Below are 22,910 nucleotides of genomic sequence, written 5' to 3' on the forward strand. Positions count from 1 at the left end.
CCATTATGTTCAGAACTGTAATTGTCCTGTTCCTATAGACGCAGACATTTATGGTGTCTGTAAATAGTCAGTGATAAAATCATGTACCGAGGGGTTTATTGGATTATTATTTCACCTGGCTAAACATCTTACATATTTGTTATTCACATCCTCTGTGATCTGCTTTTCAGAGTTTTTGCATTTCTCTTAGTACAGTTGACATAAACATATGTGATGTCTCTTCTATTTGCCCATTTTATATAGTCTTACCAAAACATCACTTCTTTATCACTGGAGCTATTGTGTTTAATGCCTTCAATGTCATATATTATAGACCGTCTACTCCTTATAACAAGTCAAAAAGGGGTCATAGGGAGGAAGAACAAGAAGATTTGACAAAAGACATGGATGAACCTTCCCCAGTGCCTAATGTAGAAGAAGTTACTCTCCCAAAAACGGGTATTTTTCTCTTTGTGTTTAGTATGCATAGATAGAGACTGCATGTGTGTGTTGATACTAAGATTTAGGCATATAGAGTTGAGGAACCTTATGAACTTAAAATTCTTTATTTTCTAGTTAACACCAAGAAAGATTCTGAATCGGCCCCAGTGAAAGGTGGCACTGTGACTGACTTAGGTGAGTTTTCGCTTTTTTCTTTCAGTCACTTCAACAATAGGTGTATGCATGTATTCTAACTGCTAGAATAAAGCAGCTGCTTCTATTTTTCGATTGTGCTCTACCCCTTCTCATCCTCTCACCTTATTTTGGGAGGAGATGGGCTGTAGAATTGCATTACAGAAACAATCATAATCTTTTTGAGTCTTGGTATTTATAACAAAACTCTTTGAAATGTATTTTTAATTAAAAGGGTTTTTTCTTATACCATTCTGGTGGTGGAACCCTAGTCCTTTCCACTAGTCTCTTGTTCCACTGCTTAAGTGATGAGAAGATTCACCGAGCAGACCCCCAGGATTAGATTCTCATTAGAGGAGTGTCTTTGCACATAGGAGCTTGTCAGCAGCAGTAGTAACATCCAATACCTCCAGGAGGTGAAATGAACACGAACAGAAACAGAACAATGGATGTGGAAAGAACTGCGCTTGCTCCAAATTCCATAAATTCAACACGATCTTTATTATAATTCCTAATACACTAATACACTGTGTATTAGGAATTATAATAAAGATCGTGTTGAATTTATGGAATTTGGAGCAAGCGCAGTTCTTTCCACATCCATTGGTCTGTTTCTGTTACTGCTTAAGTGATGACCCCCATGTGGCTACTGCTGACGATGAAAAGGCCTCTGGTCATGTGTAATTGGTTATATTATTGCTGCAGCAATGACATAACTGACTGGCACACGTGATCAGTAAGGCCAGTAAATAACCTGCAGTGGCCATGTGGGGATTATTGTCATTGCTGCAGTGCCAAAAATAGAGACCAGTGGAGAAGACTAGGGAAGAACAAGGTGAGCAACACTTTTTTTTTTTTTATATCAAACTATTCCTTTTTCTGAGCATTTTATTAAAATTTGCTCCTTAACTCCCTTCTATGGTAGTTATGGGAACAGCATACAGCAGCACTGCTTGTCTGTTCCCTTTAAGTTCCGGCAGCAGGGGTCGGGACTGGAGAAATTTTTCCCATCACAGTAGCACAGTAGCTTGTCTGCAATAGCCTTTAAAGGTTTCAAAGAATTCAAAGCTGGACCACTGGGACCAAATTGATCCTCATTGCTAGTGCAGACAAGTGTCTCATGCTAAGTAGTCAGAGCAGTTAATTCTGTTGTCTATACGCCAGCATCCGTTTGCTAACTTAAATGTGCAAATTAAATGTTTTTGATAATGTCTTCTTTTTTTTTCTTGAAACAGATGAACAGGAAGATGAGAGTATGGATGCTATAACTAAGGTGAGTGTTGTGACAATTTTCAGTGCTCACATATTAATATGATCACTGGTTTAAGGAAACCAAAGCTGGAAATGTTTGAACACTCTTCAAAATATATCATGTACATTATTTACATGTCATTATTATTTTTATTGGAGTATGTTCACACATTGTGACTTCTCTTTAACCACAGATTATGTACCTAAATCTGACTCAGCAATACTGGCAGTGCATGTGAGAGAGGTTTTTCTTGTTGTTTTATGGCCATAAAATAAAATGAAGTGAAATATTGATAATAATGGAGCCTTAAGCACATAGTGTTTCCATACACTGTATAGTGGCCAAACCTCATTACTGCATCTCAGTTCTCTTTGACGTCAATGGGAGTTGAGATGTGAGCATTATACAGTGTATGGGGCCATCTCTGTTGGGATCCCCATCTCTGAAATGTGGGGATCTGATGCAACACTGAACAACTGATCCATGTGATGCTGGCTGTCAGGATAGGCAATAAAAATAAAAACAGAAAACCCCTTAAGTATTTCACAGTCTCAAATTGTCATGATTATTTCTGATTCTAATGTATTTACTATTATTTAGTAATAACTAAAACTATTCTTCAGTTTGGAGAGTGAATTATATAGATCGCAACTCTCAAGTTTTGCCTTACGCTTGCTGGATTTTTTTGGTGAATTCATTAATCAATAAACTATTGGAAGTATAAAACTATATAAATCATAACATGAAATAACTGAAATAAATACATAGCCTATCTGGACATAGTGCAAAATGAACTTTGACAACCAGACTTTGGGAATTTATCTAATAAAGACTACCAAGCGAGGTAATATTTGACAAACATGTAGGTTTTATGATCCCAGGTCAATATAAGGGCTTTGTCACACATAAAGATTTCAGACAAACACTGGGTTTTCACCCTGCAGCCATTGGGTGGTAGTTTACCTTGCGCCTGTGACAAACCTGGCAGAACCACACATACATTACCATGCATCTGCTGCAAGTACAGGTAACTGCCACTTCTAGTCAGCCACATGCATGGTTTGTGTCCACGGCATAAAAAACCCACAACTGGTGTGAGACCAGAAAAAGATTATTGTTTCAAGGGTAGTTTTAGATCTGTTTCTGCAGTTCACGCAAGGCTTTTTGTTTCTGCTTAGGAAGAGGAGGAGAACTCTACAGGGATCAAAAGTGAACAAGTGAAAAGCTCTGACCTGCATGAGGATAATGTAACTGAACAAACTCACCACATTATCATCCCCAGCTATGCGGCATGGTTTGATTATAATAGGTAACAAATGCCTTTTATCCACTTTCTATTTATATTTTCTCCAGCATTTTAAATACACAAAGATACTTTATATATCACTTCTGTATTTCATATGTTGTCTTCCTAATTTTTTTTACAGTGTACATGCCATTGAGCGTAGAGCACTACCTGAGTTTTTCAATGGCAAGAACAAGTCTAAAACACCGGAGATGTGAGTTCTACCTTTTATGCCTTTTGTTCTTGGCCTAGTTTTAGCGATTGCATCCTATATTCTAATCATTTAAATGTGCAAAATCTTAATTTTTATTTTATTATTCAAAAAGTAAACATTTAGACATTTCATTTTCTGTTCCCCAGATACTTAGCATATCGAAACTTTATGATTGACACCTATCGGCTTAACCCTCAGGAATACCTCACATCAACAGCGTGCCGTCGCAACTTGGCAGGGGATGTCTGTGCTATTATGAGGTACGGGGAACTGTAGCTGAAAGGGATTAAAGGCAGTGATAAAAATGACAATTTATGTGGAACCATTGTCTAGAAGTAGGGTATGTAAATGTGATGTCTTAACTAATCAGTTTTTTTAAATTGTTGTAGGGTTCATGCCTTCCTGGAACAGTGGGGTCTAATCAACTATCAGGTTGATGCTGAGAGTCGCCCCACACCCATGGGACCACCACCTACTTCTCATTTCCATGTTTTAGCTGATACTCCATCAGGACTAGTACCACTGCAGCCTAAAACACCACAGGTGTTGTAACATCTTATCCAGATGTATTTGTGTAGAAATAATTCTTAATACTATTATTATTATTCATTTATTGTATTGTCACTTTAAATTGCAGGAAAAATAACAGTTTTATATAAGTCTCTGCTCACATCTGCATCAAAGGCTCCAAAGCAGTTACTGCCTATTCTTCCCATCAAAATGATGGCAACATCATCTGATAGACTCTTGAAGTCTTTAGGGTTTTTCATTTGACAAAAGTGAGTGTTGTGACTTCTCTCATAAATGAAAGCAGCAATGCAAATGTGAACAGAGCCTTATGTAGAGGTACTCTCTGCAATGCCTTCCAAGCTTGAATTTTCCCATTTGTATATTTATTGGTGTTGCAGTTGTATTGCTTTATTTCATTTAAGGTCCCTCATATTACCTTTCTGCTCATCTCTTCCCCCCCAGACTGCTGCTTCACAACAGATGCTGAATTTCCCTGACAAAAATAAAGAAAAACCAACTGACCTACAAAACTTTGGGCTTAGAACTGATATGTACAGCAAAAAGAACACAACATCCAAGGTGAGAACCAATAAGTCTAAACCCAAGGCATAATTTAAAGCCCCTACCTACCTTGTGTAATTCAGATTAGTGGTATATTTTATGTAGCAGTGGGACCTTTGGGTCCCCTCAGGGTGCAGGGCCCGGTAGCGACTGCTACTGCTGCACCCTGTATAGCTACGATCCTGGTCTACATAACATATATGTCATTGCTTTATAAATAGATAGACTGTAAGCTAAAATATCCTAAGTAGTCTTAGCTCTATCTGTTGTTTTGAACTTGTTTTTGGATGTTTTATTGTAATGAAGAATAATTGTTATCTGATACTTCCTAAAATTGAAATTAAGTCTTCAGAGTCCCCCACCCAATAAACTACCACCCTACAATACAATCCTTATTACATTATACAACACTGTACATTGGGGCAGGTGACACTGCTAGCACAATTGTACCAAGTCATCTCACTTTTTACCCATTTTGTTATATCATGCTGTTGTTTTCTCTGTTATGCGTGCCTTCATTTGATAGTTTTACTTTTTTTTACAGAGTAAATCCGCTGCAAGTGCCACAAGAGAGTGGACAGAACAAGAGACTTTGCTACTCCTTGAGGTAAAAGAGACACTCAACCTATAAAGTAGTGTGTCTTTACCTTGTTATATAAAGATAGTCATACATGTTAAGTAGAGCTAGGTTTATTTGTGAACAAAGAGAATCGTCTGGTGAACAATTATTACAATGCCGACTTTATATGTCAATCCTTATTTCGAGTTACAGTCATTCAGACTGGCCATGGTACCAGGTGAATGTCGAACAAACTTCCTGGAGACATTTTTTACGAAAGACTGTTCTTGTACAAAAATCTTAAATGTGTAACTTTTCACAAAAGGACCTTAATGAGTTCTATAATCCAACATTTCACCCAATAATCGATGCTTGATATTGTCTTATTTTCATCAATCTTATACTGAAGCATGAGGCCACCTTAAGTCTGGTATGTTTTACATTGCTTTTAGGCTCTAGAAATGTATAAAGACGACTGGAACAAGGTTTCTGAACATGTTGGCAGCCGTACTCAAGATGAATGTATCTTACACTTCCTTCGGCTACCCATTGAGGATCCTTATTTGGAGGACTCAGAAGCTTCTCTTGGACCTCTGGCCTACCAACCTATACCATTTAGTCAATCTGGTAACCCAGTAATGAGCACAGTGGCTTTCCTAGCATCTGTAGTGGACCCTCGTGTGGCGTCTGCCGCTGCCAAATCTGCTCTTGGTAAGTTCTTTCTCATGAGGTAATTTAGATAAATTAAAAGATACTGTTGCTAAAGTTTCTATTGTCTCCTATTAGATGAGTTCTCCAAGATGAAGGAAGAAGTTCCTACAGCATTGGTGGAAGCTCATGTGCGCAAAGTGGAAGATGCTGCCAAAATGACGGGTAAAGCTGACCCTAGTTATGGACTTGAGAGTAGTGGTATTGCTGGTACGATCTGTGATGAAAATGACCGGATAGGTAAGTGTTATTGTCTTTACTAAAACAGTTGTATCTTGAATGAAGCTAAAAACACTGACCCATGTATGTTCTCTTTCATTCAGCGGCAGAAACAGAAAGCAGAGCGCCTTTGTGCAAAAATGGTATGGGGCCCATTGATTTCCATGTAAAAATGATCTAACAATGAGGTGCTAGTGATAGTGTTCCCATTTCTTGACTTTCCAGTATGAGCCAGTCCATCAGTAGTAAATGAGGGCCAAGGAACCGCCAACCAGTCCCTTCCATGAACTCTAAATTTCTGAGTTGCTGCATAGGTTGCACAAATGGTATATCCACTCTGGTATTCAGTCACTATTGTTACAACTACAGGTCCAAGAGAGAGCATCTAGATAGTATAGAGCCATTGGATTTTGACCCCATTATTATAGGTATGACAGTAACAAGTTGTCAATAACTGCGTGCAAAACTAATGCAATGTCTGCAATGCATTGACTCATTCCAGGCTGTCATTAAAGGGGTTAACTGGTTTTTTTTTTTCTTTAACTCCCTCCCTTCAGGTTGATTTGTTTGTTCAGAACCTTGGGTTTCCAAGCTTAGGTTCAAGCTAAGGTCACCTGAATGGACCCCCCCTCCCCTCGCACCAGGCACTGGAGTCGTTCTGTCTCCTCTATTCTCTCTGTGTTCACTGGTATTATCCGTACTATGGGAGCTGGCTTTACCATTACAATAATCTAGTATGCTATCCCTCAGAATACAAGTAATACCACAGAACATGGGAAGGAGGGATCAGATCGATCTGGGTTTTGGTTCCAGTGACGTGACACTGAGTCAGAACTAGCCTAGAAAGCTGAGACCCTGAAGTAAAAGGACCCCGAGTGAGTTTAAAAAACCCGTTCCTGAATAGAACCTTTAATGCCGCCCAAGGTATCTGCATGGTGGCAATAAGGAGATGTTAAATGTAGCATGCTGTTCTACCCTTTAAGCCTTGTTGTTCTTTATGGGTAAATTAGAATAGAAAAATAGAACTTAGTTGTTTCCTATGTAAAACTTAGTATTGCTTGTAGTCTTTTATATATGGTTTCTTTCTCAGCACTGATATTGACTTTTTTGTTTGTTTGTTTGTTTGTTCCTAGAGGAGAATAGTACAGAAGAGCCCACTCCTGAACCACAGCCTTCAGAAGATAAAAAGGAGCCAAAGGTAAAATTCTACATATGCAGACATTACTGCTGTGCTCCTGTGGTTATAGCTTAGGGAGCGTTCATACTGCCGTCAGTGTCCGACAGGTAGTGTCCGCTGCTAATGTCCGTTTAAAATCTTGCACGGACATTAGGAGCGGACACTAGCTGTGTCCGTGACATTTTTCATTCATTTAAATGGAGGTCAGGTGCGTTGTTTTACACTCCGTGCCTATCCTTAAGTGTCCGTTCCCAAAGATGTCTGACTTTTCAAGTGGACAGAAAAACCCTGAGTTGAGGATGGACACAACTTTGCTAATGGTGGGCCTTAAAGTGAGAATGAACTGATCATTCTTTTGATGAGCTAGTTGTAGTAATGGGTTTCCTGGCATTGTGGACGTAGTGGAGTAACTGGCTGTCAAAGTACAAGGGACCCCAGTTCATGTCTAGGTCATCATGGATTTAGCATCTGTTGGATTCTCTGAAGATGCTGCCACCTGTTAGATGTCCTAAGTCTATGTAATTGTCTGTTTTATGAAATTGGCTATTATGTAGTCCCAATTCTTTTTTTTGCTTTGTCTTAATTAATAAGTAGCATGTAACATTAAGACATTTACACTATGTACATACGGAAGTATACAGTAAAGTTGCAGGACAACGCAACAGATCATACAAGAAAAAAGGGGCCCCACACGGTGGCTCAGTGGTTAGCTCTGCAGCCTTGCAGCACTGGAGTCCTGGGTTCGAATCCTGCCAGGAACAACATCAGCAAGGAGTTTGTATGTTCTCCCTGTGTTTGTGTGGATTTCCTCCCATACTGCAAAGACATACTGATAGGAAAAAAATGTATATTGTGATCCCTATATGGGGCTCACAATCTACATTAAATAAAAAAATAAATAAATAAATCATACAAGCAAATCTGAAAAACAAATGCAACCTTTTTATACAACAAGATTATATATATTGTAGTTGCCACCTAGGAAAGCAACCCAGGAATTAGGGGCAGTTATTGGTACAGTGGATTCGGAATCAAGTCAGCGACCCCAAAGCTTCTAAGGTTTACTCTCTATCTTGATAGTCCAGTTTCTTCCAGTATCATACTGATGTAATACCCATTGTTACTTTAACCCAAAGGATTCCCCGAGTGAATCAGTATCTGAGGATGATACAAAGGAACGTGTAAGTGATGCCACAAAGAAAGAGGACGATAAGAGCAAAGATGGCGACACAGACAAGGAGTCAGACAAAAGTGATGTTGATATGGGTATGTGTTTGGAAGCTTGGAGGACGACTACTATTGTTGTTATTAGTATTATTAATATTATTGTCATTATTATTACTGTTCTTTGCCGGCATATCCATCCAGTATAATAGCGGGCTGTTCAGCTCTCCTGATATGTTTATCTTTGTTCACACTTGTATTCTTTACTAAATAAGTACCCTGTAGTATTTATAATGTATTAGTATTTCAACACTATTATCAATCCAAAATACAAATGGGGGCACTTTTGCGTCACAATGACCATTTTTGGACAGCCATACCCCCTTCCTGAAGAGGCAGTTTTTATGGTGAAACATGTAGGGAGGCTGTATGTGGCCTCTGAGCTTTAATTCACTGTATCATAGGAAACGCCAGAATAATATTCTGCAGAAGCAAAGCACATCCGTACCCCCCCCCCCTCTGTATGGGAGAGCAGTGAGCTCAGGATCTCCTCCAAAGAGCAAACCAGGCCAGAACAGCAGCCAGCCTAGCTACCTCTAGTAGAAATAGGGATTTTTCCTGCAGAGATATAATATGGTCAACAAAATCCAGCAGTATTCATCTAGCAGTAAACCTGAAGTAATGTAATATTTATAGAGCAGCTTACATGTTTTCGGGACATGTTGTTGCGTCCCTTACTCATAGCAAGGGATGCAACAACATGTCCCGAAACGCATAAGCTGTCTTATCTTCTTTTTGTCTTGCTCCTGGAACATGCCTCCTCACAGCGTCTGGAGCTCTCATGGTGATGTCTGGCTCTCTTCTGTGATGTCATGAGCCGGGTTCACAGCTGAGGCCTGTAGTTGGGTCACCAATGGTCACATGGGCAAACCAAAAAAACAACAATCAAAAACAGGTCCAACAGTGTTCTACATCTTATACCACTTGAGAAAGGGGGTGGTAACCCCGAAACACTATCAATAGCGTTGTGTGTTTATTGAATTGTCTACAATAAAGATTTTTTTTATCGTTTATAGGATTAGCGCAGCTCTTCTTTTTAGTTCTCCTTAATAAGGAGTTCTTTGATCATACATACACATCTTTGGATGTAGCAGAGCTCAGCATACACTCAGCTCTGCTACATCTCTGGATGTAGTAGAGCTTAGCGCACACTACATCTCTGGATGTAGTAGAGCTCAGCGCACACTCACCTCTGCTACATCTCTGGATATAGTAGAGCTCAGCGCACACTCACCTCTGCTACATCTCTGGATGTAGTAGAGCTCAGCGCACACTCAGCTCTACTACATCTCGGGTGCAGCAGAGCTCAGCGCACGGCCAGCTCTGCTACATCTCCGGTGTAGCAGAGCTGTGCGCTCAACACTGCTACATCTGAGATTGGACCAGAATGGAGACTGCTGTGGACCGATCTTAGACTCCGCCTCCTCTGGTAGAACCAGCGTTGATTGGCTGAATGCTGTACTCTGTATGGCATTCGGCCAATCAACGCTGGTCAATGCATTCCTATGGGAAAAAGTCAGCTCGCGCATATCGCAAGCTGACAGGGATCCCAACCAGATAGAGCCCCAAAGAGCTGTGTGAGTAACATTCCCACCTAAATAAGTAATCCCTAGCTAACCCTGCCAGTACATCTATCCCTGTCTCACAGTCACATAGTTCACAGTCTCATATGACCCGGATATTAAATCCAATATTCGTATAAATTGGAGGTCACCTGATTTCGGCAGCCAATGGGTTTTTTCAGTTTTTTTCAATACCTCCGTTGTCGTAGTTCCTGTCCCTCCTCCTCTGTGCAGCTATTGGTGCAAAAAAAGCGCCAGGGAAGGTGGGAGAAGATACGAATTTTTAGTGCGTTTGCCTCGTGATATTCGATTGTAATTTCTAATGATGCCTATCCATATATATATATATATATATATATATATATATATATCCTATCCATAGGTCATATATATTAGATCAGTGTAGATCAGTGGAGTCTGACTCTTAGCACCCCCAACGATCAGTTGTTCAGACAATGCTGTACAGAGCTAGAAGCAGATGGCTCCATACACTGTGTGATGCCTCTGCTAGTTTTTTTTCTCTTATGTTATTTTCCTTTTGGAATCACGGTAGATCACTGTATCATGTGTGTGTCAAAAGGGACACCCACGTGGACATTGTAGGGAAGCATTTTACACTCTACTAAAGAAATGATGATGACCGTGTCACAGATCCTCAGACGTGTAGAGTAACCAGGTGCTTTTCTGCTTTTAATTACTTAATTTCTATCTCAGCAGATGGAGAGAAAGTTTCAGACAGCAAAGAAGGATCAGAAGAGACCGATAAGGAGGAGACTGAGGTGAAGAATAAGGTGGAAAGAGACATTGGAGAAGGTAACCTCTCCACGGCGGCTGCTGCTGCTTTGGCTGCTGCTGCTGTCAAGGCTAAGGTGAGTAAGCTATCTGGCCATACAGTTGGCAGCGTATTGATATTGTCATCAGATATACATTCTGTTTTATCAGTGAGCTGTCATGTGATATGAGAATGTTAATATCTTATTGCCTCCTCATCACAGTAATGATTTCTCCTTCTTTAGCATCTGGCAGCAGTAGAGGAGCGCAAGATCAAGTCCCTGGTGGCTCTGCTAGTGGAGACCCAGATGAAGAAGCTGGAAATTAAACTGAGGCACTTTGAGGAGCTTGAAACCATCATGGATAGAGAGAGGGAAGCTGTATGTTATGATTTAGATTTCTCAGTTTTATTTAACTTTACACACTAAACTGTTTCTACCTGCTGTCAAGAACTATCACCATAATGATATGTTTTAGTGATGACGAGTGCAATAGCAGTTCTCCATTCGCAGCCATTTAACTCCTTTAATGACATGGTCAGTAGTGATTGTGACATTTTAGTGATCAGAATAAAGTTTTGATTCTTTTATATTGCAGTTACTGACCCCTGTGGGGGCTAGCATGATATCTACAACCTAGAAAAGGCTGTGTGACTGATCTATGTAGTTACCTGTTTCAATATAAAATCATGACCTTTATGTGATCGGTTCTTAATGAAAGGGATAGATTGTGTTTGATGCGTCAAATTCTTACCTAGTCAGTTTTCATGGATTTGTAGTCTGCATGTGTCATATATCTACTCTGTCCAGATTTGGATTAGTTTAATAATTTTTTAACCTTACAGGTGATGTTGATACAGATAAAGGAGTGATAAAACTACAACAGATATTAAAAAATGGAGAACCAATTAGTAATCTGAATAACGACCCCTAAGTAACATCGCCATTGTGCTAGTGCAAAGTATAGCATGAGTTGCTGTAGAGCGAAATTTTTATTACATATTTTTTTTGTCTAAAAACCCAAACGAGGACAGTTTGGTTCCTAGTTTGGTGTTGACTGCTATGATTCAGACATATGGTTGACAAGTTGTGCCAAGTTTCAGCCACAGATGGCAAGCCACATGTAAGGGGCAACTGACTGGAGAAACAGTATCAGACTTATATAACCATTGTCGCTCAGCACAACCAGTGTTATTTCAATGCTATTCTCAGTTTTCATATGCCTTTTTTCTATCTAGGTGAAATTATCTTCTTAATATTTTGCCTTTATGTTTTATTCCATAGCTGGAATACCAGCGACAGCAACTTCTAGCAGACAGACAATCATTTCACATGGAGCAGTTAAAATATGCAGAGCTCAGAGCCCGTCAGCAACATTTCCAGCAGATACAGAACCAACACCAGCAGCAACACCAGACCCCACCTGTTGGTCAGTCAGTGCCACAACCTCCTGTCACTCCTGGTCCTGCAAATCCAGCAAGCAGTACAGAGGGAATTGTTCCGCCAAGTGTATCTGCAGTGCAGCCACCAGTGAATAGTCAGCAGCAAGCGGTAACACAACCCAGTCCAGCGCACAGTGAGTGACCTGACTCTTATTCTATCTAGCTCCCAGTTTCCTTCTCCACCATACAGACACTGGAGGCAACTTTATTCCACATGCCTGTGCCTTACAGGACATTTTCCAGGGACTTAGCCAAAGGAAATTTGGTGTCACAGCACCTATTATGTTTTTTGCCATTGACAGCCAGCTAGTGTTGTCTTCATGGCATTTTTTTAGCAGGATAATGCTTCTCTCCTCCTCCCCCCAAGCAAGGGCTTCCCATGACTGTGTCTGAGACATTGCAACACTTCCTTGGCCTGCCCTATTGTCAGCTTTATTAACAATGAAGCATTTATGGGACCAACTGGGACACCAGTTTTGCAACCTATAACTGTGCAGGATCTACTGCTATATCTGTAGGCATATGTACCACAGGATACCACATGGAAGCTGTATGCCTCTATGTCCACCCATATCTCATCTTGTATCCAGGCTAGAGGTGACCCGATAGGGTACTAGAGCCTCCTTTCAGTTGCACAGTTTTGCCCAATACACGTATCATTTCACTCTAATATTGTAATCATTTATATATATAACACCATTGTATTCACACACAGAAAATTTCATTGAATTCCAACGTCTTCTTGGTGAATTATTATTATTATTATTAGTATTATTTTTTGTATGAATGAGTGTATTACATATGGTACTTTTTTTTCTTTGAAGTGCTTAGCTTTACCTCTTTCAGTCCCAAATGTTATCTCCTTTCAGATAGTTTCACTTGGCTAAGGGCAAGCTACATGCTTCAGTAAAATCTTTATTATTTTCCATCATGTGTTTCTGTGAGATATTCCGCTGTTAATAAAATGTAATATATCCCAATTTCTTTCCTACAGGTTCTGGTGCATACACAGGTCAACAAACACCTATCCCAATGATCCCAACAGCAGTACCAGTTCCTTCCCAGCCACCGGTGCCCGGTAATCTGCACCCCAGCATGCCTCTGCCTGTCCCATTTAATATGGGTAGTGACTTAGTAGACTCCGTTCATCACAACCCTTCAACTAACCCCTACTCAATTCACCATTCCATGCATGGCACTTTCCCTCCAACAGCATGTCATGTTGGAGCGGCACCTCCACCTATGTATAACCCTGCCATAACCATGTCTCCAGCTCCTCCTAACCTGCCGCCCTCCCTGAATTCTGTTGCATCTCATAGCCCTGCCATCGTAGCCGCAATGCAGGGAGGCTCTGCCATCACGTCCAGTCCTATGCCAGGTGAGCTGCATTAAGCATAATCGTAGTCATCCTTGGCCAAGTGCTAAAACGGCAGGGAATATTCCATACCAGTGTTAAATGAAGTGAAGATTTGGAGGTTATGTTGAGTGACTGATATAGTTGAGAAGCCTTCATGTAAACATTTATACGTATCTCTCTAATGGATCCTGTTTCCTACCAGAGATTTCAAGACATCACTTACACTTAAAGGGGATATGTGAGCATGATTTTGCTCCTAAAGTCATCACTAGTACCCAAGTGAGAATCTTGTCTGTTTCCAAGTGTTGCTTACATAATGTCTAAGCATTGTCTTTATCCTTAGAAAAATGACACCCAATTTGAGCGCTGCACTTGACAACCCCTGCAATGGATTGGATTTTTTAGGTCTGGAGTGCGTATCTCAGAGGGGCTGGGGGCGATACATTGCAGCAGAATGTAAGCGATGGGTCGCAGAGAGCTTCACATTACACACAATTAACCTTCAATTTCATATTGAATAAAAGTAACTTCTCTCAGGATAGAAGCAGTGCCCAGACATTACGCAGACAGCATCAGGCAGCAAGTGAGATGCTCTATTACAGGGGTAGGGAACGTACGGCTCTCCAGCTGTTGCAAAACTACAACTCCCAGCATGCATACTTGCTCTGCTGTTCTTGGAAACCCCATGGAAGTGAATGGAGCATGCTGGGAGTTGTAGTTTCACAGCAGCTGGAGAGCCGAAGGTTCCCTACCCCTGCTCTATTACTATTGTTATTAATAGGTTTCCTTTAAAGGGGGTATTTGGAATTGCTATCTTGATGGCTGGATTGGGTTAGGCCACTAATATTAGCCTGATAGGGTGTTGAGAGCAGGACTCCATTCAGCTGTGGAGTCCAAGTTGGGGCCAGTTTTGGGTAGAGTCTGTGTTAGAAAAAAGGTACCAGCTCAGGCTTCAAAATAATCTAATTTAATTACGTTATACAGTTATTAATATTGTATAATCATTTATACGAATAGTTTGTTGAATATTTACTTTCATAGGAATTAATCCAATAGCTTTTTCTTGAATTAGAGACTCTTTACTCATTCTGTCTGACTGTGACTTCCAGACATTTATGAAAGAGTCTGAGTCAGACTGTGGTAAAAGTAAAGGAGTCTGGGTCGGTGGTTTAACCTACCAACTCTACAGCCCTTGTGGTTTCTTCATTGTTTGTATATTTGCATTCACTTGCACAGCAGTCCTGCAGATGGACTTTGTAACCCACCACAAGTAATTTAGGTGTAATCAGGTTTTTATTGAACTTTTTCATCAAAAAACAAGACAATACAATGCATAACGGGAGAAGAAGAGAAAGAACAAAACATATAAACAAATGAGCAGCTAAGGCCCACGAGAAGCCGGCATGTAAGGTGCCAGCCAATGCATATCACAGACTGGCAAACCGAGGGGAGCAAAAGGACCAAGCAATTCGGGGAATACAGGGAAGAAAAACAAAAGCAAGGAAAAACACAGGGGGGAAATGGACAGAGGGAGACAAGGGACACAGAGAGAAACAAAGGACACAACGGGACTATGGAAAAAGAGGGGAGGGACAGAGCCAGAGGGAACTAGAGAAAGTAGCCATTGTCATGGAGGACATCACAAATAATTTAGTTGCTGGAAGTCAGACCGATGCCATTCTGATATTGATGACCCATCCTAGTGATAGGCCATCATTATGGTGATGTCAGAAAACACTTCTTAAGCACAGCTTCAAATATAACTGTTGTCTAAGGTGCTTTGCAGTAGTTTTTACCCTTTTGCTGCCAAGGTCGGTTTTTTGACATTTTTCACATACACAAATGCGTATCATAAAATAGAAATTGTATTGTACACATATTGATATATCTTTGGAAAGTAAATATCGGTACCTGCTACACTGTTAAAACCTTACACTTCTAGGTACCTCAACAGTTCTGCACGGAAGCGTAACATTTTTATTTATTTATTTATTTATTTGAGAAGAATGACATGATTAGTAGGTACATGGCATATTTGGAGGGTGTGCCAGTCTTTTCACCTCCTTACTAGGAAGAAAGACACCCTAAATGAAGAGAGAGCATATCCTCGCTCCTGTATCAGTCTCAGGGTTACTGAAAGGGTGGAGAGGATTGAGGAGAGATAGCGGCAGAACTATGAACTTTCTTCCTGCTGTCACTTTCGGCTTCTTTGGTCCCTCTGAGAACCAGGAAATCAAACTATTCTAGTGTCTATTTGAAAGTGAAGATATTTAGCTCTAGGCCTTATATTTTGGTTGCAGTCTTGATATTTTTCATCTATCCTTAGCAGGAAAATGGTAAATCCTGAAAGGAGATGCAGCCACACTCATATCTGGAAACTAAAAGCATTAAAGGGGATGGATGATAAATCTTATATAGATAGATACATCTTACTGAAAAAAAAAATGTAAAAAAGCTGCAAATTGCATAACAATATAAAGAGAATCAGGAGTCCTCTCAGCCATGTGGCAGATGTGGCTTCCATTATGGCTTTCCACTGCTGACTAGGCCCAGATGAATAAGCCTAATAGCGGGGAACCTCACGCCGTGAACTCTGTGGCGGCTTCTTGGGAAGATTGAGCAGTATGCTCATTTTGTTCAGTGTCCTGCTCCAACCTCTGCCTCCTGGTGAAGATAAAGGAAAGTACAATCAAGTTGGAATCCATTGCAAAATCAGCAGCTTTAGGGAGAGGCTTTTCTCATCCTACAGGACAGAATATGCCAGTACATCAGCTAGAACATTAAAACAAGTTATTGTGTAGGTTCCCCTCCTGTTGCCTATGTTACTTAGCATCAAGACCTTAGCTGTAGATCCATTAAGGCTGTATTTTCCATAAAGGAAACATGGTCCATGTATGGGCTGTATTTTCCAGACTGACCACAGCTTAAATGGAACTCATGTTATGATATTGTGATGCCTTGACGTCCTGAACAGCGGGATCGCTGCCGTCAGTCTCATTCAGTATTGCTTTTGTATTCTTAACACCATGTCACATATTTTAGGAAATTCCTGATGTGACTTTTGCTAAGATGTCCAAGTTCAATCTTCTCCATTACTTTCATGTAGATGCATGCGCTTTCTGATGTTGACACTTGGGGGAGCTATAGGCATGTATTTCTTTTGTATTATTGTAGCTGTTATTAGTTTTAGCCCTGCACTAACATATTTCTATTGCTTTGTATTTGTTGTATTGAAGTCAATTATTATTATTTATTTTTTTACCCCTAAACCTTTTTTCTCCTTCAGTACAGTTTAATATGTTTTATTCTCTATCGTCATGTTGTTTTTTTTGTCATATAATTGAATGCATAACAGTTCACCCCACTCCTTTGAGAGGGTGATGACGCACATAGTGGCCATTGTGCACAACGTGGCTGGTATTACCCTCTGTTTGATAACTATTGGTGGGTCTCCGGCTGCCAGTTGCTGCCACTGTGTGCTGTCACCATCAAGCTAGCTTTTGAAGGGAACCTGTCAGGTGTTATTACCCCCTAAACTGACCCCAGCATCAAATAATGACCTTTCCTATGGTGCCCCTTAGTAAGATTTCTGTGGCAGAAAAGACAAGTTTTAAGGCTTTTTTTAACACCTTTGGTGGATATATACATATTTATCTTAACTAGTCATGGGGCGGGGAGCAGCTTCATCTAGTCAGGCAGTCACTGTGCAGTCACATCCTTTGCAATGTGAATCCCATTCCCACAATGTGAGAAATACGTGCTGTGGACGTGCTGCGATTTCCAAAACACTGGCAGTATTATTGAAGCCGAAAATCCATAGAGGAAATCTCTGTGGACTTTCTGTGAAAAGCATTGCGCAAAAATCTGCAGTGCGTTGCTGCCCCGGTTTTCCCCGAAGTGCTTTTTGTTGCAGGACCCTACATAGGGCCTTAGTCTGAAGGGCACCATAGGAAAGGTTATTACTTGTTGCTACATGTGGGACCAGTTTATAGTAGAAAACTGACGTGACAGGTTCCCTTTAAGTAGTGGCAGCCATTTTTCTCCACAAATTCTCAGTTGGGTTGAGGTTTGTACTGTGGCTTGGCAACTTCAGGACATAACGCTATAAGTCCGCTGTATTCTTTGATTCCCCCTATTAACCAAATGGCAAGATTTTTCCATGATGCATGCAACAAATGAAACACCATGGTAATTCCACATAGTAGTAAATTGGGGTGTTCCTGAAAACGAGTTTTGTGAAGGTTGAAACTAACTGTAGTGTCTGGTCTAAGGTATTAAAATATATGATTTTTTATTTTTTTATTTTCATAAATCACTAGTGCGGGTGAAGGTAACAAACTTTGTAATATACTTGCTTAAAGAAAAGTTCTTGTGTCTTTAATAATTTTCTTCCTTTTGTCTCTGCTCTTATCACTCTCTGCATTCACTGATCCTGCCAATAGACAGATAAGTTAGTTTACAATGAAGGGGCTGGACAGTTAATCAAATTAATTTGCAATTTAAAAAATTGTGATATTGATTTTCACCCGAATCATGAAATGATGTTAGCCTGGAGTCTGATATTCCGTGCGGGCGTTCTGCTCCTGCCACAACTTATGATCAATAGTTTCTTCACTGTAGTCAGTAGTTGGGTGCTAGGACATGAATCCTGCATCACCTATATCTGACTTCTTCTCACTGTGCCAGCTCAACAAACTTTTTTTAGTTTGTGTAATTAAAAACATGAAAATCAAGATTAAAATGGAGAGTCGCCCATAAATTTGAAAAACAAAACTAAAACAAAAACTTGTTTTTCTGCAGCCCAACAATGACGTCTATAGAGAGGGCAGGAAGGAGGAGCAAGTGGACAGGGCAGAGAGAGACATGAGACTGTGGACAGCATCTAATAAGTCCTTTTTCTCACAACAGAGCTGACTGATAATTCTCCTGATAAGAGGGGTTTCTTATCTCTCTCTGCTTCCAGAAGCTATCGCCTTCCAGGTCATAATAATGATTTTCCTAGCACAGAACAGGGTGCAGGTACTTTTCTTTAATAACATATATTACAGTGGTTACTATTATCACCTGTGCTATTGATTTATGAAATAAGATTATCATAAGTTAGGTACACTGTAGGAACATCGCAGTATCAGTGAGTAGGAGTGAAGCGGTGAGTAATGAGCCCAAGTCACCGCTCACTCCCTGGACATGACCGGGTTTTGGTGGCACTGAGTGGGCCATTATACTGTGTGGGGACATGGTGTGTGCATTATACTGTGTGTGGGGGGGGGGCACCAATCTTCCCAGCGGTAAAGTAACCATTGCACCTGAGGAAGGGCGTGGTTTGACTCCCGAAACGCGTTGTGTGTGAGTTCGTTGATTAATAAAACCGTATTATCCAATCATTGAGAAGAGCGCAGTTCCTCATCACCGGATTTACGTTCAAATCCGGTTCGTTGGTCCTTTACACGTCATAATTCGACGCCCATGTGGTGTTAGGAACATTGCTGCCCCAGTTGAAGAGAAGCCTTGTGGTTGTCTCATATGGTTATTTCAGAGTTGTGACTTGGGCTCACAACCTTTTAAGGTGAGCGTTATTAGCGTTATTCCTCTGTCACATAATCCAATTTCTGAGAGAATTACTACACTACGGCTCGCTCGGTGTCTATATTCCCTTTTGTTGGGGGGGGGGGGCACCAAGGGAGCATTACTGATACTTGCCAACTCTCCCACAACATTTGGGAGGTTTTAAGAAGGGGTCACCTGTGGGAGTCCTGGTAGTGTGAGCAAATATCCTGGGCCTGGCAGAATACTGACAAATCTGCTGGGCTCTGGGTTATATTGTAGATTCAGTGTGCGCACATTATGTTTTAGGCGTGCCTCTAAAAAGCGACAAGATCAGCAGATTGCATGTCTGCGTCACAAAATGGAGTTTGGTCCTGCTCTGAAGTAAAGCAAAGCCAATCATATGATGGACATCATGTGTTAAGTCCCATGGCTCCCAAAACCACCTTGCTTTATAATGAGGTTTGCAGGGGTTATATTTTGGTTATATTCGATCTCTGACTATATCTGTAAAGCGCTACGGAATTTGTTGGCGCTATACGAGAGAAATAAATAACAATAATACTGTGGCGTTTACTTGGCTGGAATTTTTTTTTTTTTTTTTTTTTTTTTTTTTTTTTTTTTTTTTTTTACTAGAGGGTACTTTGCATGATAATGTTGAGAAACACTCGCTTTAGCACCTGAATATCCTTCTCTTTCATTGACACTTTTGTGGGATGTTCACACATAGCAGATATACTGTGGATTTTCTGTCCTTTGTTCTAATCCACAACGTCAGTTTTTGTTTTTTCCACTGCAATAAAAATCTACAAATCCCATCCACAAATTGTGGAAAAATACACACAGTTGACACTGAGGTTTTGGAATTGGCAGCAGGTCAATTATATCTACAGAAACGCCAGGGGTTCCTCTGTAGGTGTAATGGAAAGGAATAGAACGTATAAAGGAGACTTTCTGTGAAAAGTGCTGCGGGAAAAAACGGATTCATTTCTGCTGCGTTTTTCCTGCAGCGCTTTTTTGCTGTGGCCCGCTATGTGGGACCTTAGCCCTAGAGATGGTCACAATCCTCAAAACTTTTTTATTGTCTAGTTTTTCTCATGTCCTCTGATGGGATGCAATACGGATGGGAATAGGGCTGTGTGAATGTGGCTGAGTCATAGTAACATGGGTGAATAGATTTACACTTAGACATTTGTTCTCACATTGACACATTACTCTTCTATTGATAAGAATGAATAGAACTCCACTATAAATGAAATAAAAATATAACCGATGATTCAGAGATATTGTGGGTCGGCATGGCTGGATGCAGAGTTTACCATGTCCATAATGTCTGTAATGTAGAAGTTATCTGTTCAGCGCTCATGTTAAGAACATCCTGTATTTTTCTTGTTCCAGATCCTTCGACATCTCTGCCTCCTGAATCCATGGGAAACACAGTTGCTTCTGCCCAGCAGTAATATTGGGACAGTTATTGTATTGGGGGAATCGGACAAAGGGTGAAGTGGGAAATGCTTGTGGATTTTTTTTTTCTCATGCCACTTTGTTCTGGTTCAAGTACCCTCCACCACAGGCTCCGAGCCCCACATTGAGCTCTCCAGGGACAAGTCGCCCCTTTTGTGTCATGCCCATGATTCATGTTACGTGATGACTGACTTGGATCACAAAGTTTGCTGCTGTTTGTACCTGGACAACACAGTATTCTGTGAGAGACAGATAACTGAGGAGTGGATTTTACAGAATTCATGGTTACAACCTACGGATACGGAAAAGTAGCTGCGATTATCTGCAATATCAATGTGGATGAGCTCTGGACCGGCTGACGGTTGATCAAGATTTCTTACAGGAGGCACGACTACAAGAGTCACCAGGGAGAGGAGGATCTTTTCTATTATTTCTATGTTCGAAAGAACCACACTTTGAAGGAGACTTAAAATTTTTTTGATTTTCTAAAACCATACGTGGTTGCTGTATCGGGAATTCATTTCCTGCGTTGTCCTAGTATAGTGGACGACCAGTCTCTGTACTTGTTGGCAGAGGACAGAACTTTTGATGTTCTTAATGTTGGTTTCTCAAGCCTGTTATTCCAGAGGAGCCAGAGCTTCTTGTCACATCTTTGCTTCTGTTGTAACTGGTGTAAAGGAAGTTGCTCTTCCCCTCGATACATCGATATCCAGTCTGATGCTTATTGCACTGGGTTAAAGGTCATTTCATTGTTTCTTGTCTGATGAATGCTATGAGAATTATATATTCCTGTAGCTCCTTTGTACAAAGTGGGGAGATGCACAGAATTCTACAGATGGTGTGTTCTTCAGGAAATGTGGACCCATTTGTGTCGGTGGAAGGAAAGAGCGAACATTTTTGTATCCCTGTAGAAGGACAACAGCAGGGATCCGGTCTCGCTCTATAGTGCACTATTTGACCTATTAGTAAAATATTTTAGCATTTAAGTATATAAGCTTTTTTTTATTTTGAATCATTGTATTTTAAATATTTTTGGGCAGGGATTGGGGGGATCAGGGGTTCAGAGTGCACTTTATTGAATGGAGGCTGGGAGAGTGAATTTTGTTTTTTACTGCAAGGTCTAGAGGAGAAAGTGTTAGCACATTGACAGGAGAGGACTCCTCATTTTTAGGGTGAGTGCTTTGACCTCCTTGGAGCTCTGATAACCACCTGGTTATGCTGACCCCACCCCGTCTGTCTATTCATGTTACCTGTACATTATCCTGTGTCTGTGCATCTTACAGTTCCCCAGCCATGGGGCATTAAAATCTTAAAATTTATAAAAACCTGCCTTAAAATTCTCTTGTCTTATTTTGTAAAGATCGAGAAGCATAAATCTGCGCAAAAGGTGCTTGCACTGCCAGTATGAACAGAGATGCTGAGCTGAATACCATATATACGGACTCTGTGTACACTATGGATGGGAAAGTGGTGAACCGGCGCCTGATACAATATTATCCAGTAATAATATCACACCTAGTTATGTCTGAAGAGGGGTCACACTGTAAACTGCTATTGACTGCTTCTATGTCCCTGTTGTAGATGTATGCATATCCCTGTCTGCCAAAAGTGCTTCCTACTAAGCAGTCCATAAAAGGCGGCCTCGGCAGTGTCTGTGCCTCAGGCCATTTAAAGAGCGTTTCCTTCTTTTTAATCTTAGTGTGTAAAGGAGGGCTGCTGTTTCCATGAAGGAAGTGGTGCACCCATCTCAGCTTTTTGTATTGTCCACCATTGTATTAACCAAGAAGGTTTATCTAAAATGGACTCCATTACATTATAGTTCTAAATGCAATATTACAGAAATCTCTCTCTGTCTAGAACATTGCTAGCATATGTCGTGTTGATATAGGTTTAATAGTGTATGGGTTTATTGCCTTGCTCCCTACCTAACTAGACATTATGCCCCACCCGAAGATGTCATCCATTTCAGAGTCCAGTGAGACACACCTGCTATTGTTGTCTTATGAGGTGTATACCGCAGCCCTGATATATGAGCACTGATAGAAGACAATGTGGCATTGCCTGCTTGCTTCTCAAATGTATGTCTGTGTGTGGGTATAGATAGGAACAGTTATGGGTCTCTTGTTCACCAGTATCTTGGCATGGAGCACCCGTTATATTTCTATAACAATGTATCAGTAATTGTAAGCCATGAAGTTCATTAGCTTAGGCTTTTACTCTCGTAGGCAGTAGAAAGCTGCTCTGAACCTGAAGCTCCACATGGCGTAAACACTACGGCAAAAACTATGGCGTTTTATAGTCCCTTCTAGAATTCCCAACCAGACATTGCAGAAAAATACCCGCAGCAGATATTTTCCTGTCTAATGCACCAGACATAGCCCCATATGGTGTTGTAGGCCAAACCTAACCTGCAGGTTAATACACACATGGACAAAATTGTTAGTACCCCT

General features: G+C 40.7%; 1 protein-coding gene and 1 long non-coding RNA gene across 11 annotated transcripts in view; both read left to right on the forward strand.

Moving 5' to 3' along the window:
- The window catches only part of SMARCC2 (SWI/SNF related BAF chromatin remodeling complex subunit C2), a 35,806-nt gene extending 14,021 nt beyond the window's left edge, over window positions 1-21,785 (forward strand). For 2 of the 10 annotated variants that reach the window (XM_075265601.1, XM_075265604.1), the window contains exons 11-30: window positions 314-438; window positions 556-615; window positions 1,848-1,885; window positions 3,043-3,173; window positions 3,292-3,363; window positions 3,510-3,623; window positions 3,753-3,906; window positions 4,336-4,452; window positions 4,979-5,041; window positions 5,446-5,704; window positions 5,780-5,941; window positions 6,025-6,063; window positions 7,054-7,118; window positions 8,234-8,363; window positions 10,598-10,752; window positions 10,900-11,034; window positions 11,938-12,229; window positions 13,090-13,473; window positions 18,361-18,471; window positions 20,395-21,785. In XM_075265601.1, coding sequence (XP_075121702.1) covers window positions 314-438; window positions 556-615; window positions 1,848-1,885; window positions 3,043-3,173; window positions 3,292-3,363; window positions 3,510-3,623; window positions 3,753-3,906; window positions 4,336-4,452; window positions 4,979-5,041; window positions 5,446-5,704; window positions 5,780-5,941; window positions 6,025-6,063; window positions 7,054-7,118; window positions 8,234-8,363; window positions 10,598-10,752; window positions 10,900-11,034; window positions 11,938-12,229; window positions 13,090-13,473; window positions 18,361-18,471; window positions 20,395-20,456 — 2,668 coding nt within the window. In that variant the 3' untranslated portion in view covers window positions 20,457-21,785. The remainder of the gene's footprint in view (window positions 1-313; window positions 439-555; window positions 616-1,847; window positions 1,886-3,042; window positions 3,174-3,291; window positions 3,364-3,509; window positions 3,624-3,752; window positions 3,907-4,335; window positions 4,453-4,978; window positions 5,042-5,445; window positions 5,705-5,779; window positions 5,942-6,024; window positions 6,064-7,053; window positions 7,119-8,233; window positions 8,364-10,597; window positions 10,753-10,899; window positions 11,035-11,937; window positions 12,230-13,089; window positions 13,474-18,360; window positions 18,472-20,394) is intronic. The other 8 variants (XM_075265605.1, XM_075265610.1, XM_075265609.1 and 5 more) reach the window with 6 other exon arrangements.
- LOC142195709 (uncharacterized) overlaps window positions 1-22,910 on the forward strand; it is a 293,946-nt gene that overhangs the window by 146,514 nt on the left and 124,522 nt on the right. The gene's annotated exons all lie outside the window — the stretch shown is intronic.

This window comes from Leptodactylus fuscus, chromosome 2 (assembly GCF_031893055.1).
Source record: "Leptodactylus fuscus isolate aLepFus1 chromosome 2, aLepFus1.hap2, whole genome shotgun sequence".
NCBI classification, from domain to species: Eukaryota; Metazoa; Chordata; class Amphibia; order Anura; family Leptodactylidae; genus Leptodactylus; species Leptodactylus fuscus.